At 55.2% G+C, this 16233-nt stretch overlaps 5 protein-coding genes across 5 annotated transcripts; 3 read left to right on the forward strand and 2 right to left on the reverse strand.

Annotated features, from left to right (window-relative positions):
* Positions 1-685: 685 nt before the first annotated feature.
* On the forward strand, positions 686-3468 carry MONBRDRAFT_34485 (uncharacterized protein; the record flags this gene model as incomplete). The annotated part of the gene is made up of 7 exons (XM_001750189.1): positions 686-973; positions 1058-1192; positions 1311-1425; positions 1533-1970; positions 2079-2236; positions 2350-2928; positions 3391-3468. Coding segments are annotated over 7 exons (1791 nt in total), but the record flags the coding sequence as incomplete, so codon positions are not given.
* Positions 3469-3490: 22 nt separating this feature from the next.
* MONBRDRAFT_39072 (uncharacterized protein) lies at positions 3491-6082 on the forward strand. Its single transcript, XM_001750190.1, has 6 exons — positions 3491-3669; positions 3753-4020; positions 4106-4245; positions 4337-4471; positions 4581-5600; positions 5757-6082. The coding sequence occupies exons 2-6, from the start codon at positions 3779-3781 to the stop codon at positions 5981-5983; spliced, it is 1764 nt and encodes a 587-aa protein (XP_001750242.1). The 5' UTR covers positions 3491-3669; positions 3753-3778; the 3' UTR covers positions 5984-6082.
* A 2045-nt stretch (positions 6083-8127) lies between these two features.
* On the forward strand, positions 8128-11491 carry MONBRDRAFT_34486 (uncharacterized protein; the record flags this gene model as incomplete). Its single annotated transcript, XM_001750191.1, has 16 exons — positions 8128-8192; positions 8275-8316; positions 8440-8518; positions 8607-8650; positions 8735-8819; positions 8929-9023; positions 9125-9212; positions 9301-9548; positions 9677-9857; positions 9932-10007; positions 10116-10237; positions 10340-10747; positions 10845-10894; positions 10983-11018; positions 11133-11220; positions 11328-11491. The coding sequence occupies exons 2-16, from the start codon at positions 8299-8301 to the stop codon at positions 11489-11491; spliced, it is 1782 nt and encodes a 593-aa protein (XP_001750243.1). The 5' UTR covers positions 8128-8192; positions 8275-8298.
* A 197-nt stretch (positions 11492-11688) lies between these two features.
* On the reverse strand, positions 11689-13311 carry MONBRDRAFT_29759 (uncharacterized protein; the record flags this gene model as incomplete). Its single annotated transcript, XM_001750235.1, has 7 exons — positions 11689-11760; positions 11847-11990; positions 12086-12244; positions 12385-12428; positions 12533-12698; positions 12858-12996; positions 13130-13311. The coding sequence occupies 7 exons, from the start codon at positions 13309-13311 to the stop codon at positions 11689-11691; spliced, it is 906 nt and encodes a 301-aa protein (XP_001750287.1).
* Positions 13312-13507: 196 nt separating this feature from the next.
* On the reverse strand, positions 13508-15546 carry MONBRDRAFT_29760 (uncharacterized protein; the record flags this gene model as incomplete). Its single annotated transcript, XM_001750236.1, has 12 exons — positions 13508-13559; positions 13701-13792; positions 13952-14005; positions 14091-14190; positions 14275-14362; positions 14464-14545; positions 14635-14696; positions 14798-14915; positions 15007-15074; positions 15152-15221; positions 15314-15372; positions 15465-15546. 12 exons carry the CDS (start codon positions 15544-15546, stop codon positions 13508-13510), a joined length of 927 nt encoding a protein of 308 aa, XP_001750288.1.
* Between the last annotated feature and the right edge of the window lie 687 nt (positions 15547-16233).

Raw genomic sequence — 16233 nt, forward strand, 5'->3', positions numbered from 1 at the left:
TGCAAGGACTTGAATCAAGTCAATGGATGACCAGAAGCTCAAGGCCGCGTGCATCATCTGACCGAGAACCGCAAGATCGGCGCTGCCATCGCGCGGGGCGACAGCCATTCCCTCGGACGACTGCGCGGCACGCAAAACGACATGCGAAGGCACATCATGCAGCTGAGGCCCATAAACCCACCACGGCATCCATCTCATCAAGAAGGCCACCGCCACCACGGCCGCCACTGCACCCCAGAGCGCCCCGGCGTTGGGTCGCGACCTCGCGCCCGCTGACTCGGCGCCCGCCATCTGTTCGTGTACGTGTGGAGCAAATGCATTACATGTGTGGCGCTTTGACGCTACATCCTTAGCACTTTCATCTCGATCGTGTGAGAACTTTGAATGCTTGGTGTGACTGCTGCCTCAAAGAAGTTCCGAGAAGAAAAAAACACAAACGTCTGACAATCTGACATTCCGAATAGAATTGTCTGACAATTCTTCTGCTGCTGGTACCTCAAAGGTGAGAGATGGAGCGGACAAGGTGACGGCAACGCAGAGATACACCAGAAGGCCCTGTATACGTCATGGAAGAAATAGAGGGAGATGCAGAGATTCAAGGCCTGATCTGCTCCACAGAAGAGAGTCGTGCTTTTGAGTGTTTGATCGCGCCGAGACGACGACACACGGGGCGTTGTCTGGCATCATGCCGCTCTTTCGGCAGCAGCTTCGGCCCTGTGCGCATGCTGCGCATGGCAAGGGTGCTCATACCTTTTACCTCATCTCTGACCTTTATGGCCAACCAGGTAGTCGCGTGGCTTGCCCTGCCCCCAAGCCCGTGTTCATCCACGAGTGGACACCACCCTCAATCATGGCGGTCATTCGTTCTGCGTGCATCCTCATTCCTTTAGAGGAGCAGTCGTTGTTGGTTCCGCTGGCAGAGCAACTGGAAGCTCGCTCCTACGGCGAGGCGTTGAAGTTGCAAATGCGGCAGGTCAGGTCCTGGCCGCCCGCTGTGCACAGGCAAGATCACAGTCAACATCGCGTCCCTCATCTTGCGGCTTGCGGCTCGCGGCAGGGCAAGGGTGGCCCACAGCGCGTCCACATCAAGACGTTGTGCCAGCCAGGATTGGTCACGGCCATCGGCCCATTGGACGAGCAGCTCTTGGACCAGTGTCTTTTCAGCCTTGAACACCTGGCCAGCGCACCCGTGGTTTGTCTACATTCTCGCCATCCTGAGCTTTCCTGCCGAGAGCAAGCGACCTCCCGCCGACCAAAGTGTTCCTTGCATTGCCTGGCCCCTGTGCGCACCTCATGGGCTCGCTCGCCAGATTGTCATTGTCTTGAGCCATGTCGGCTTTGCAGCGCTGCAGTCAGCCCATCTAGAGCCCAGTCCGCTGGCGGCCGAGCTGGCGCTTGCCGTCCAGCTCTTTCGGGACAAGGTTGGTCCGCTGTTGTAGGAGCAGCCAACGACCACCTCCATTCCACGCACTGCCTCACCATCAGACCGGAACAAACTCTATTTTAGGCGGCACTGTTGTTGCCATTTTCAGTTGCGCTAGATTCGTCAGAGATACCCCCTCTTCCCTCCGACTTTGTGTACAGCGAGGACTGCACCCCACTTGAGGGGGTGCAGCTCGGGGTGCTGGAAACCATGAGCGAGTTTCAACAAGTGCTCTTCGATCGCAAGTGTGGAGTCCTGACTGACCGCCCCTCATCCTCCACAGCGGACGATGCCCCCAAACAAGATGATCGTGCCGAAGCCATTGCCACTGAAGTGGAGCGCGTTGTGCGCAAGATGCATGCGCAGTTGCGCGACGTGGGCGTCAAGGCCCACCAACAGATTCTGAAGCGTTTACGGCGCGTCAAGCGTGGCATACGCCCGCGCACTTTTATCAACTACCTCCCCTCTTTGGACCCCTCTTTCAAGTGCAAGAGCCGGGCTCGGCTGCATCACGACTTTTTCCTCTCCTATCGGCAACAAGCCCATGGTTAGTCTTGACTGGGACCAGCGACAAGCACGCCTGGTTGCTCTTGTTTTTGCCGTGTGTACACGTTGCCCGCTTTTTCACCGCGAAGCGAGGGCCCGCGATCCATAGGTGACTTTGCGCCCGAGGTAGCAGCTTGCATCGATAATATGCGACGGGACGATGGCGTGCTCAAGGGGGATTTTCATTGTTTCCTCGATCAGCGATGCTTGGAGACGGGCCAGCCCTGGCGCAGCGGCTTTCTCAATGTGATTCGCGCCTGTAACATTGTATGTGGATTGCCTGTGCCAATCGGCATTGTTGCTTCTCCCGAGTTTTGGAACTTGAGGTTCTATGTTTGAGCCCAGCAGACAACGGCTCAACTCCTTGCCTATCACCTTAGATTGCTATTTTGGTGTCGCCGTTGACCCTGGATCGGATGCGCACGGCCGATGAGTTTACCGACAACGTGCTGCTGGAGTGGGAAACGGCGCTTGATATGCTGGGCAACAAGTTGTGTAAGCTGATGGTCTTTTGCCTCGACGACCCGGGACGGCCTTTTATAATGCCCGCCTTTGACGCCTTTCCCGATCAGCCCACCCCACTGCCCGACGACCTTGTCATGAAAGGAGACAGGCATAGTGTCGTGCCCCGCCGCACCATCCGCCAGGTGGTGCGGGGCGTGTTGTCCGTTGCCCAGCGTCACGTTGTCCGCCCGGACCCCGCCAGCGACATGCCACAAGTGGAGGCGGCAGCATTGGCGGCGCCCGCGGATACCCAACCGACGACGCTGGACCGCAAGCGCACCGAGTTGCGGCGATATACCCAGACCGACAAGGCGGCGCATGACATTGCCTCACTCATGTATGAACAGTTTCAGACACACTATGCCACCACGGCCCATCTCAAGGCCATGACGTCGGCCTTTGAACAAGTCTGGGATGGGGCGCGCGAGGCTGCCCGGCAAAGCTTGGAGGCCATGGTTGATGCCTCCACGCGAGGCACAAATGTTGTTCAGCAAGTCAAAACAAAGGCCTCCAACCTGGCACGGGGCCTGGCTCGTCCTCACCCCTCACGCGGGTCGCAAGGCGATAGTGTGACTGCAGCTGCCGCCGATCCTTCCGTGACAGATACCACAGCAGCCACAGAATAGCTCCCCAGTCCCTTTCCCCTGCACGCATCCGATGGGTGCCCCACCCCGACGCTCCTGATTGCCACCCAATACCAACCTCCGAATTCATTCATACGGGAGATATGGGAGAGCGACCCCCAAGTTTTTGGCACCTTTTGTTCAAACAGTTTTGGTCACCGTTTTTCTCAAGCGGATCACACGTTGTTGTGTTCTCTTCAATATTCATCGTTCACGCCCATATCTCTGATACACCTTTATTCCGCCTTACAAAACGATCCGATTTATAAACCCCTCTCTGAATGATACTACCAGTCCACTAAGTTCTCTTCTCTGTCTGTGTGCCCCTCCTTTGAAAGAGAGAAAGAGAGAGAGAGAGAGAAGAATGTCGCGGTTCGCATTTCTCTCTCTCTCACACTCACACACACACACTCTCTCGTGTGTGTGTGACGGTGACTCGTGTGCCGGAGTGCCACTGGCGCCGGCTCGTTGTTTGGTCTTCTTAAGCTGATCAACCCCTTGCTATTGAGCCCCCCTTGACCCTGCGTGACCCTGCTTCACGTGTTCGCGTCAGCGCCTCGATTTTCGATTGCGGTGAGAGATGACACCGCGTGTGCGGTGTAGTGGGAAGACCATCGCCAAAGTACAGGGCCTCACCTCGCTGATGCAAGTCGTAGGTGCTGTGTCCTGACGAGCCATCACAATGGTTGGGCGTCGTGGAGGCTCGTTGCCCGGGGGTCGGCGCGGTGGTAGCCAGTATCAGATCAACTTTGCGCGCATGGCCTTGCTTGGCGCTCTCTGCTTGATCGGGTACCTGGGCTATTCTTCCATGTCCTACTCGAGCAGCCTGTCCGAGGCCGAGGCCGAGAACCGCGTCCTCCAGCAACGCTTGGAAGTTCTCAGCCAAGAAAAGGATCGTCTCACCACTGATCTCGAGCACAGCCGGTCAGAGCCCTAGTCCCGCGCCCTGCTTGCCATGCATCTACGGCGCTGCTCCGCTCATCCCCAAGCACATCTCATGCCTTCTTAGGAGTCAAAACGGTGTCCTTCAGAACCGAATCAATCAGGTTGACGGGGAGCTACAAAGCAAAAGTAGCTCTCTGCAAAATATGGAGCAAAGAATCAAAGAACAATCGGCTGAACTGGCCCAGCGTACACACCAACTAACAGGTGGGTGGTTCTGCTTGCTCTTCTCTCGTCATGGCAGCGGGTTGACGTGCGCATGCCTGCCTCTCTCTGTGTCACGGGCTCAACCCGATAGCTTTAAAGGAAGCTGAGCAAGATATGGAACAAGCTCAACAGCAAGCCAGCCGTGAACGTAAGGACCTGCAAGCAGAGCTCGAGACTGTGCGTAGTGAAAAGGAGCGCGAAAGTAGTCGAGCACGCGATGCCGAAGGTAGGCCTTTCTGCTGGGAAGAGGGGCCCTTGTGCATTTAGTAACGTCGATTCCCGGACCTGCTTTGCTTGTCCACGAGCGTTCTCATGAAACTCATTTTTGAGCGCAGCGGAGAAGGAGCGACTGGAGCAGCGTATTCGAGCGCTTGACGAGCGCGTTCGCAACGCAGAGACAGATGGGCAGAGCGCAAAACAGAGCGGCGAGGCGCTGCATCAAGAGTTGGAGCAGCTCAAGTTGGACAACACAAAGCTAACCCAAGAGCTTGAAGCTGCTCGTGAGGCTGCCCGTGCAGCGGCCCAGGCCGCCCAAGCTCATGCTCAGGACGAGCCGAAACCCCCCGCGCCCCCGGCACCCGCAGCGCCCGGTCAGGCCGCATTGCCGAATGCGGACGCTGAAGACGCGGGCAAGGCGGCCCCGCCTGCCCCGCCTGCCCCACACCACAATGAGAATGCGGCCGAAGAGGAGGAATCCTTTGCCGATCCAGGACCTGCAGACGACGACTTTGAAGGCGAAATGAATAAACGTGACGCCCACGTTGAGGACAACGCTGGTAACGCGGTCCAAGTCGATGGCGACGTGGCGCAACCAGAGGCGGAACTTCTTGCTGATGAGAAGAAAGAGGTTGAATCCATGGGCGATGTCGAAGCACCCGATGCCAACGGTGAAGACTTGAAGGATTTGATTGATGATGACGACGATGCCAGAGCGCATGACGAAGTGGCCGAGGTGGATGCAGAACCTGCCGAAGGTGAAGGTCAACAGCAGGAAGAGCAGCAGGAAGAGCAGCAGGAAGAGCAGCAGGAAGAGCAGCAGGAACAACAGCAGGAACAACAGCAGGAACAACAGCAGGAACAACAGCAGGAACAGCAGCAGGAACAACCCCAGGAACAACCCCAGGAACAGCAGCAGGAACAGCAACAGGAACAACCCCAGGAACAGGAACAACAACAACTTGACAGGGAGGGTGTGCCTGCTGACCATGAGGTTGTCGCTCGCCGCGAAGTTGTGGGCGATCACTTTGATGCCCAGGCTGACAACGCCCAGTTTGGGGCTGTTGCGGATGTTCCAGCCGGAGAGGGTCGGCCTGAATCGCATGTGGCTGATCAGATTGAGCCCGCTCCAGTCGAAGGTGCGGCCACCTGAGTCTTGTCGTCCCGCAATCAGACACTGACCACTCGTGCGCCCCTCTCGCTCTTCTTTCCCGTTTGTATTTTTGTTTTTGTTTTTTGTTCTTTTTTTTTTTCCAACTCAACCGTTCCATGTGGTGTTACATTCTTGGTGGCAGAGCAAGGCGGAGAAGCAGCAGCTCAGGATGCCGAGGCTGATTTGAGTCAAGATGATCATGAGGAGGAGGGTGATGACGCGCCAAGCTTCAAGGAGGACGACGATGAAATCAATGAAGAAGAGGAAGAATCCTTTGTGGCCGAGCTGCAAGAGAACCCGGTGCCAGCTGAAGGGGATCAAGCCCAGCCTGACCAGGAAAATGAAGCCATGCTGGAGGCACTGCCATAGAGGCTTGTTTCAGATGCATTTTGCTGCGATGCAATGCCGTAGTGAGTGGCGTCATGAGTGTCTCTAGTCGCCAGTCGAATTGAGCGGATGGGAGTTGAACGCCGTTGGGTGGCCTGATACAAAGTTTTTGGATAAACCTGGGCGTTGACCTGTCTTCATTGTATGTGAACGACGCGGTGATGGCCCCCAATTGACAGGGTTTCGAGCCGAACGGTATCAATTTTTGATTGCCTCTTTGCTGGGAAAAGAAAGCATTGACATGCGAGCAGCATAGGCGCAGAGCACACCAAATCAAAGCAAAGAAGACTTGACAAGTTATCGAACGAGGGCCAAGTGCCTGCCTCCCGCAGACCAGCTTGCCCCCAACATGGAGTGCCGTTCAAACAGCACGAATTGTTTCATTAGAACGAACGAAGAGATGATAACATGTACACGTTGCACGATTCGAGAAGTTTGACAAAGGCAGCATCAGGAACAACTCCAACAAGCCTTGCAGAGCACATGGCAAAGCCACACCCACGGATTGAAAGTGCCGACCAGCGGCCAGGGCGCGATGGTGCACGCTATCCGCCAAACGAGATGGGTTTGCACATCTGACAAGCAGAGCAAGCGCTTCCCGCGGGTCACAAGGTGGCTTGCCAAGACAAGGGACAGATGAATGGTCCATCAGAGGCCAGCCGGACGGGTGATACTAGCAGGGCCACGATATGGAGCAACATCAGTGCGGATCAATACCGCTGGAGATGAGGTCTTGTGCAGTGCAAAGCAACAGCGGGGAGTCTGGATGAATGCCCGCATGCTCCTGTGGCTGCATCCATGTTTTCTATGGTGCAACATTTCACATTGGGGTGAGGCAGGTTGCACTTGAAAGGAGAGGGTACCATGCATGTGCGTACCCTTTCCCAGGGATCGTGCCAGACAGGGATAAGGCGGGTGCCGTTTGATGATTCACGGTAGACTTCATCTGCGCAGAGACCAAAAGGGTCGACCAGCAAATTGCTGCCACCAAAAGAACGGTGAGACGAGACAGAAGTGGTGGGATCACAGCCAGGGCAAACAACAGGGTGTCGATGAGTCTGAAAACAGGGAACCAACCAGGTCTCTTGCCAGACAACAAGGGTGGCCCGTGCACGTTTAGCAGCACTGCGGGGCATAGCAAGTCAAGTGAGACTTTGGCGCGGCCAACCCGAATGCTTTGCATTGAGCCCGATTCACTTTGCTACAACCATCAACTCACAGCTCGGCTTCAGCGGCAGCCTGCGCCGCAGCACCATCATCGGTATCAGCGCCTTCCTCGCCCTCCACCAGGGTATTCCACAGGTTTTTGGCCCAGTTCATAAAACCCATGGCGTAAAGTTGGGCCAAAGGCGTGCACTCAAGAGGCTGCTCTGTCGAGCGAAAAAAAAAAAAAAAAAAAAAAAAATGAACGCAACGACACACCAGCTCTCCAAGCCGTACGGGAAAAGGTCTAGGCCCATCTCGGCAGAGCAGCCAGACTTGATTGACGTACCAGTTCAGCGTACGTGATTCGGCGTTGATGGCGACGATGCGCCACGGAAAACAGGCGTGAGTTGTGGACTGGCGTCACCGCCAGACAAACTGCTGCTCCTCCTCTCTTGCACGCCACGCATACATCAACACTCAAAACCCAAGCTGTGTTGTAGAATCTTCACCTCTGAGCCACACACGCCCAACGCGCGCTAAAGACCCCAAACCTGATATACCACAACCCTCCCGTCTCCTCCGTCGTTCCAGACCAGACCCGCCGTCCTCGGCTGCCACTTGTCGCCGTCGCCGTCGCCGTCGCCGTCTCTCTCTCTCTCTCTCTCTCTCTTTCGTTCGATGTTGACGTGTATGCTTAAAATGAATCTGACCTCTCGATGATAACTTTGTTGGTTCTCACTCTCCTATTATTGATTTACACCCTCGATTTTATAGCGTCGTATACTTGATTCAACCCCTCGGTTCTTCCATAACCCTGGACAGATAATTTCGTCTGACAATTCCGTTTGCGTCACACACACACACACACACACACACACACACACACACACACACACACACACGTGAGAGAGCGAAACGGCAGAGCCACTTGGTCGTCGTTGTCGTCGTCGCTGAGACGTGCGCGTGCGGGGCTTTGGGTGGCTCGGATTGGAACGGGCTCAAGGACTTGGCGTGCGGATTTGTAGTTTGTGCTTTTTGGGATTTGGTGAGGATCTTGGGCTGGCTTGGTTCGCTGTTGTGTCTTGAGCCGACGGCTCACGCGTGGCGCCGCCCCGCCCCTCCTGCAGCGCGCAGCCGGACGACCGGTCAGCATGAGGTGCCACTACGAGGTCAGTTGGTGACAGGGGGTCCATTGATGTGCCATGTGCTAGTTGTGCAGGTGATTGCTTGGGGTTGTGATTCGACTCGACTGAGAGCCTCTGCTGACCCTGCTCCGCCCCAACTTTGAATAGGTGCTCAACATCGAGCGCGATGCGGATGATGGGACCATCAAGAAGGCTTATCGCCGCATGGCGCTGAAGCTCCACCCTGGTACTGCGGCTTTGCACGCCTCTTGCTGGAACGCCGTCCCTCCTCGCGTCAACCCCATTCGCGCGACAGCTCATGTTATGCTGTGTAGACAAAAACAAGGACAACGAGGCTGAGGCAACGGCTCAGTTTCAGGTTGGAGCCCAAGCTCGGGCATGCGTGCCCTCTGCTCCCAGCCACCGATCATTCTCACTGACTGCATCTTGGATGATGACGCAGCTGGTTCAAGCCGCCTATGCCGTCTTGAGCGATGCCCAGGAGCGTGCATGGTATGACTCGCATCGTGAAGCTATCTTGCGCGGCGGTACGTCCCAATCTTGCACCCAGCCCCCAGCCGCCCGTGACCCAGCCGATGTCGCGCTGCGACGACAACGTAACGTCCGATGTATTTTCCCATCCATTTCTCTCGCCAGGCTCGGGCGCCGACGGTGATTACGAGGAAGGTGTGGACGTCATGCCGTACTTCTCAAGCAGCGCCTACAGCTCCTACGATGACGATGACGATGAGGTGGCCCATCCCAACGTCATCTCCTTTGCTTGCTCTCCCAGTCGACTCAGCCAAAGCACATGTTAACGAGTCTTTCAATGCTTACATCGTTTCTGCCTTAGAGCTTCTGGGCCGTTTACAACGATATTTTTAGCCAAGTCCACGAGGAAGACGTCAAGTTTGGAGCGACCTCTACGTTTATCCCCTTTGGTTAGATCCTCTTGGCATCCATCATCCTTGCGGCCTAAAGCGGCATGGCTCATCCACCCGACCCTGCTGTTTTGAAAATGCTCCGCAGGCAACTCTAGCACGCCGTTTAGTGAAGTCTCAGCCTTTTACGCACACTGGGAGGCCTACGTGACAACCATTCCATTCCACTCCAAAGACAAGTGGGACATTCGGGAGGCGCCCAATCGCCGCGTACGTCGACTCATGGAAAAGGACAACGAAAAGGAACGCCGCGCCGCTCGCCGCGAGTACAATGCCAACATCAAGGCCCTCGTGCGCTACGTGAAGAAACGCGACAAGCGCGTCATTCGCCATGCTGTTAGTTGCGGAGCCCACTCAACACACACCCTTCTTTCCTTTACCGTCGTCATGAGCATCAGCTATCTAGCAACTCAACACCGCACCGCCTGCTCCCGTTTGGTCCCGCTATCTGTGCAACCCCGCAGCATCAGCAACGCGAGGCCAAGGCTGCCGCCGAAGCCGAGCGCGAAGAGCAGAGAAAGCAGCAGGAAGAGCAACGTCGCATTGCGCGCGAAGCTGCCGCAGCTGCTGTCACGGAGCAACTCAATGCCGAGGGACTGCAGGAAAAGATTGCGGCCATCGAATCGATGGCGGACGACATCTATGGTATCCTCTGCTCGCCGACTCAAGCCGTCTGCTCCTGGTGTGCTTTCCTGCTCTCACTGCTGCTGCTGAGTTAGGCGCCGATTCGAGCGACGAAGAGGAGCAGGGCATGTATTGTGTCGCCTGCAACAAATCGTTTCGCACCCAACCAGCGTGAGTATGCCTGCGGCCATGGCACGCTGCCCTGGTCGCGCCCAATCACCTCGCCGTTGGTGTTTGGATGACGTGTGGTTCCTTGCCTTGCTCTTGTTTGTGATGTAGCTGGGAAAATCACCAACGCTCAAAGAAGCACCTCAAGCAGGTCGAGTACCTCAAAGCTCAGCTGCAAGAAGAAGACGAACAATTTGAGGATGTGGACGAAGCCGCTGCCAATGGCAGCTTGGGTAAGTTTTTGAGCTGCTGGTCTGTCTGTTTGCTTTTTGCTTTTTTCTCCGCACATTATCCTGCGAGTGCGCATATCTCATGCTCTCTGCTTTTTTTGCTAGAATTTGATGATATGACAGAAGAAGAGCTGCTGGCAACCATGGGCGATTTGGATGACCTTGAGTTGATGGATTTGCAGGACCTCGACGCCGGTGACGACGACGCTGATGATGGAGCCGACATGGATACGGAAGCGGGTCCTCGACACGAAGCAGACGAGGCAGAAGACGTTGATGACGACGAAGATGATGATGACAATGATGAAGTGACAGAGGATGACCTCTTGTATCTGGCCAATCTTCGCCGCACTCAGCAACCAGTACCCCCTGCAGCGGACATTCCCGAGGCCGCTGGACCAGAAACAACTGCACCTGTGGATGCAGCAGACCCTAACAATTCTGCCGATGACAACGAGGAAGACAAGGCTGAGGCTAGCCTCAAAGAAGCCGAAGAAACGGACCAGACGACAGGTTCGTTCCTTGACATGCTTTGCGATTCTCCAACCCTCTTCTCTTTTTTCTTTTCCCTTTTCTTCTTCTTTGTTCACCCCGCAATGTGTTTCCGTAGACTCGAGTCAACCAAAGCAGAAACGCAAGGGTCGTCGACGAGCTAAAAAGGTCAGCCAAGCCACGTACATGTCTTGCAACTTTGCCTCGAGCCTTTTATACATTGTCTCATGAACAATTATGTGTTTGTCTGTTGCAGCAGCCCGCAAGTTCAGAGACGGCACCTGAAGAACGAGTAAGTCAATGTTGTTCGCAAAGTCTGACACATGCCTTGCCAAAGCCGAGCTTCAGGCAGCACTTCAAATTCACTTCTTTGTTGCGCTGGCGCGCTTCGCTGTGGGGACCATAGCACCTCTGCAACGTATGCGAGGAAGAATTTGAAACGCGCAACAAGCTGTTTTCGCACATCAAGGCGACGGGCCACGCCCTCCATGTCGGTGCGTGCGAAACAGCTCGGCCTGTCATGCAGCAAATGTAGTCTTGTTCCATGGCCCTGTCACTGATTGCACTGGATTTGCACCTCCTGGCGTTGTCGATGTCATAGCAAACACGGCTTCGGCTGCCCCCGGTGCAAGCTCGGCTGGCGCCAATGAGAGTGGCTCTGCGCCACCTGCCGCATCAAGGCCACTCAAAGTTATTGACGACGAAGATCCCTGGGCTGACGATGGCCCACGTCGCGGCCGCAAGGGCAAGAAGAAGAAAAAATAGAAAACGTGTGCCTTGCTCTGCACATGCTATTAAACACGACGTCAATTACAATTGGGATGAACGAGACTCGAATTTTTATTCCCATTCCAATGCGGGTGTTGACTACAAGGCAAGATGCGGCTACAATTCTGCCGTGTCTCAGGGGCCCGCACCCCTGAAGCAGCATAACCTGGAAAAAGAACTTGAGCGGTGGCTTTTCAAGCCATGGAGCGTTTGAGTGCTTCAAGCTCCGCTTGGTGAGTGGCGTGGACGTAGTTACATTGGGAATCCTGCGCCAACACGACCGAGTCAGTCCACGATACACGGTACGAGAGTGTGAAGAGCAATACAGCAGAGCATGCTAGGGGGAACGTACGGGTAGACCCATGTAGGTGTCGTGGTTGGAGGCGCTCCAGTCCCAGAAAGGTACCGAGTCGGAGCAGCCAGGGTCTTCACCGCTCCCATCACAAAGAACATATTTTTGCGGGATACCTGCGGTGTTGTTGCTCAAGTTCCACACCTACCAGATCAAGGGCATCCCCGTGAAAGGACTCAAACCGCCCACATATCGATATCAAACATCAGTAGAAACATGAGCTAAGGGCTGTGCCATACCTCAGCAGGCAGGTGGGCAAAGCCAAACTCTTGGGGAGGAAGGTGAGGTACAATGTCAGCTTGATGAACCATGCGGGTGATGTTGGAGAGCATGCGGCGTGCCATGGCGACATAGTTGACGTCGCCCGTGCGGGGCATGCCAAAGGTATGCAATTCCGACTGCCAAGCGGGAACGGGTCAAGTGAGCATGTTTATTCAGAGGAGGTCCAGGTTTCAGATCCCAAGCCCAAGGTGGAGTCATCTTGATGGGCGCAAGAAGGAACGGCCGAGAAGCGATGGGAAATAAAAGTGCACGATACCTGACAGTGTGGAAGTGCCACGGCAAGCTCCAGCGAGGAGAGACCTGAGACGAGCAGCAAGCAATCAGAAAACGCTGGCAGGACCGTGTTTGGGGATCACCAGATGCCTTGTGCTATCTAAACACTCGGAGTACGGGGCCATGCATACCAGCCACTGCAGCGCCTAGGGAGTGTCCGACGTTTATAATGCGATTGCAAGTGGGGCAGAGAGTCATGACCACGTGAGCCACCATGGAATTGACTTGACCACGAACGCCCGTCCAGGCTGCATAAAATCCTGCGTGCAAATGAACATCCGTGTCGTTCAAAGTCACCTGTGACATTTGAAAGGCAGCGCCGTGAGCGATGGCACGTGTCATCTTTCAAACCAACAAGCAATCAAAACAACACAGCATCAAGCGATCTTGGGAGGAAAAAGCATGGCCACGCAACGGGGCTGCAACACATTGAACAACAGACGGCAACCATCGTACGCGAATCGTGTCAAAATCGTAGAGCCAGTTGGCCACGTTGGAGCTACCGCGGAAGCTAACGATAATGGTGGAATTGATGGGATTGTATGCCACATAGCCGTAGAGTCGACTCCGGTTGTCATACACAGTATCCACGAGTCTACTCGGAACATAACACAAGAAGTAAGAACCACCTGTTCTAGCGATGCGATCAGTCCCCAATGGCTACGCATGAGACCTGCCGCACGCTTGGCTGCCCTTCCACTTCCAGTCGTCGTCCCGGCCTGCCGTACCTTGTGCCGTTGTCTTGGCACCAGTAGCAGGACCAGTTGGCCAGCTGTTCTGGCGGACAGTAGGCTGCCCAGCTATGTGCCAGATAACCCCGATGCACCTGCTCGCTAAAGCCCACGACTGAACCGCTCAGTGCCAACAGTGCCAGCAGCGCTGCCGCCAGACCAACTTGAGCCCGCGTCATGATCGCAGTGTTGGATCGCTCCAGAAAAATGAAAAAAAAAATGAGAAAAAAAAGTAAAAAACATAAAAATGAACAAATCCGATTTAATTTTTCTATTTTTTTGTTTTTCCATTTTTTTGGAGATGGCCGTGATGTCGAATTCCGGGACTCTTTGGAGGCTTTTGGAGAAAGATGCAACAAAGGTGTGGATGGGGGGTTAGGAATTGCTCTTTGCAACGGGCATCACGACGGTGAGGGTGGCCGTCCGCCTGGAGGAGGCGAGGTGAGATGGCAAGCGCATGAGTGTTCGTGGAGGCCTTGTTCACAACCCCCCTTGTCCCTTTGGAGAGCTGGACCTTGAGATTTGGTTGTAAATGGCAACAGAAAAAAAAGGAGCAGGCAAAGCCAACCTGTTAAACTGTGCCGAGACTTCGGTAGCAATGACGGGCGTTGGTAAGTCCAGATGCAAGAAATAGACGTTGGGCCGAGCATGCAGACGCAGCTGTGCGTCGCACACATCGAGCGCCAGGGTTGCGGACGACGTCTTGACAGATTGTAAATAAAACCAAAAGAAGATGACGCAGCACGTATTTGGGTGAGTTTGAAACCAACAGAGAACAAGGGAGCATTAACAAGCTCGAATGGCGCGGCAGGCACCCACCAGTCCGGGTGTCTCGACCTCGAGAATCAAGAATTCGGGATTCTCCTCTGGCTCCTGCCAGCCCAGCGACGAGAGCAAGGGATGGCGGATTGTCAAGGGACAGGCAAGTGTGCGAGGCCAGGGGCGGTGTCCATCGCACCTTGGTCAGACGGTGCCGAGGCGTTTCTCCCGCCAATTCGGGTTGATCGCTGCCGGCCTCGGCTTCGGCTTCGAGCTCTTCCATGAGCTTCATGGGCCGCCTAAACAAGAAGCCAGGTCAGCTGGATGACTGCGGAAGCCAAAGCACGACCGCGATAAGTGACAATCTCCAAGGCGGCACATACCCAACTTCAGCCACCTTGCGCTTTTTAACGCGGCAATACTGCGGTTGGAGCGAGCCCATGTTCTTGCGACGCTTCATCAACTTGTACTCTGGTGGAGCAAAAAGAGGTGAGTGGGTGGGTGAACTGCCTGTATTTGCAAGTGGTCTTGAACAGAAGCAGCTTCAATGGCTGTGGCGCGCGAAAGCGTACCGCGATTAAGGGAAAGGCCGTGTTTGGCTTCAAGTAGCGAAAGAACTAGCTCAAGCAAGAAGTCACGCATGCCCAGTCGGTTCTGCAGGGCACCACAACCACCACCGTGAGACCATAGTCAGCCGGTGGGACACGGATATGTCAGGTACCCCAGGCACCCCAGGCACGCACTTCAAGCTGAGTCAGTACGTCCGAGTTGATAATCACATCATAGACACTGCATGGTTTTCCCGCTACAGAACCGACATCATGGTGCACCATGACGAAAAGCGGGGTGAGAGCGGGTCATGAGGAGATGAAGCAGAGGAGCCGGCCTGGAGGAAGAACGGCTCACCATTGTCCACCTCAATGTGTTCGCCGCCTGCCGACATGGGGATGCTAAATTTCGAGTTGTCGAGGTTGGCAATGGCCATGCTGATCTCTTCGTCAGAGACGGACGGTGGACTCGGCACCTGGAGGGTCCAAGCACGAGTGCCCATCAACAGCGGCATGCCAGCAGGCGTGCCAGCAAAGGATGCAGCATACAAGCCGTTAAGAGCCAACCTGGGCTGAATGGCAAACGTTGATAAAGACCTTGCCACCATGCTCCATGTCTGTTTTGACGCAAAAGCCTGGCAATGGCAAGGACATGGGCATGAGGCTCAAGACTTGGGCTGGTCACAAAACGGGCCAGTCTGGCTGAGGGTACCTGGTTCGGGGGAGACGAGAGCAAAGTCTTTGGAGGCTTGCTGTTCAGAGGAGGTTGAGGCCTGTACCTCCTGCACCGAATCGAGAAAGAGCAAGGTGGGTGTGAGCAAGGAGGACACGTTTGAGCGCAACGCCCTCTGGGATGTGGCCGAAGCCAACTGACCTGGAGCAGCTTTTGGAATGCTTCAGAGGAAAGCGCCTCGGCGGCTTCCGGGCCGAGGTCTAACAAAATGGGAGCTCCGTGATGAGCACGCGTTTTGCAAAGCGGGGCTATTCTTTGTCCCAGAAAAACGTGCGTGCGTGCGCGGTTGTACCCGAGCTCAGATCGGCGCCCTGTGAGCTGCCATCTGCAGTTGCCGCAAGTGGCTCATCATCGACAATGCGCAGCATATCCATGTTCCTGGTTCTGCAAGCTGAAAAGTCAGAGCCGACAATCAACACACAGCGAACACACGGTCAGAAGTTGTGTCGTGCGATGGAAAAGCAAGGCGCGAGCGGTGTCAATGACAACGCTCACCTTGCCTCCGCTCACCTTGCCTCGCGCGCCCTCCCGACCGAGCTTCAACGTCTTCACCCCAAGCTCACGCCAATCTCCTCAACCCCAAAACCCGCGGCCAAGCCTGCAATCAAAAAAGGTCCCCCTCTACTCCCGCCCGCCTCACCAACAACGACCGATGCGACCGATGCGACCGATGCGACCGATGCGACCGATGCGATGCGATACTCGGAACACCAATGAGTTGGGATAAATTGTCTGACAATGGAAGCGGGCTTGCTACCAGCTGTAACTCCTTCAAGCACAAATCCTTTCTCTCTCTCTCTCTCTCTCTCTCTCTCTCTCTCTCTCTCTCTCTCTCTCTCTCTCTCTCTCTCTCTCTCTCTCTCTCTCTCTCTCTCTCTCTCTCTCTCTCTCTCTCTCTCTCTCTCTCTCTCTCTCTCTTTCAATTCATCTCTTTCTCTCTCTCTCTCTCTCAAACTCTCTCAAACTCTCTCAAACTCTCTCTCAAACTCTCTCTCAAACTCTCTCTCAAACTCTCTCTCTCTCTCAAACTCCTCTCAAACTCTCTCTCTTTTCAACTCTCT

The sequence above is a fragment of the Monosiga brevicollis genome, genomic scaffold (genome assembly GCF_000002865.3).
Source record: "Monosiga brevicollis MX1 MONBRscaffold_38 genomic scaffold, whole genome shotgun sequence".
Classification (NCBI taxonomy): Eukaryota; class Choanoflagellata; order Craspedida; family Salpingoecidae; genus Monosiga; species Monosiga brevicollis.

Excerpts from the sequence above, each read along its gene's own strand:
- MONBRDRAFT_39072 (XM_001750190.1), top strand. The coding sequence starts at position 3,779 with ATGGTTGGGCGTCGTGGAGGCTCGTTGCCCGGGGGTCGGCGCGGTGGT. Across the intron at positions 4,472-4,580 it reads TCGAGCACGCGATGCCGAAG|CGGAGAAGGAGCGACTGGAG; the intron begins GTAGGCCTTTCT and ends TTTTGAGCGCAG. Across the intron at positions 5,601-5,756 it reads TGAGCCCGCTCCAGTCGAAG|AGCAAGGCGGAGAAGCAGCA; the intron begins GTGCGGCCACCT and ends TCTTGGTGGCAG.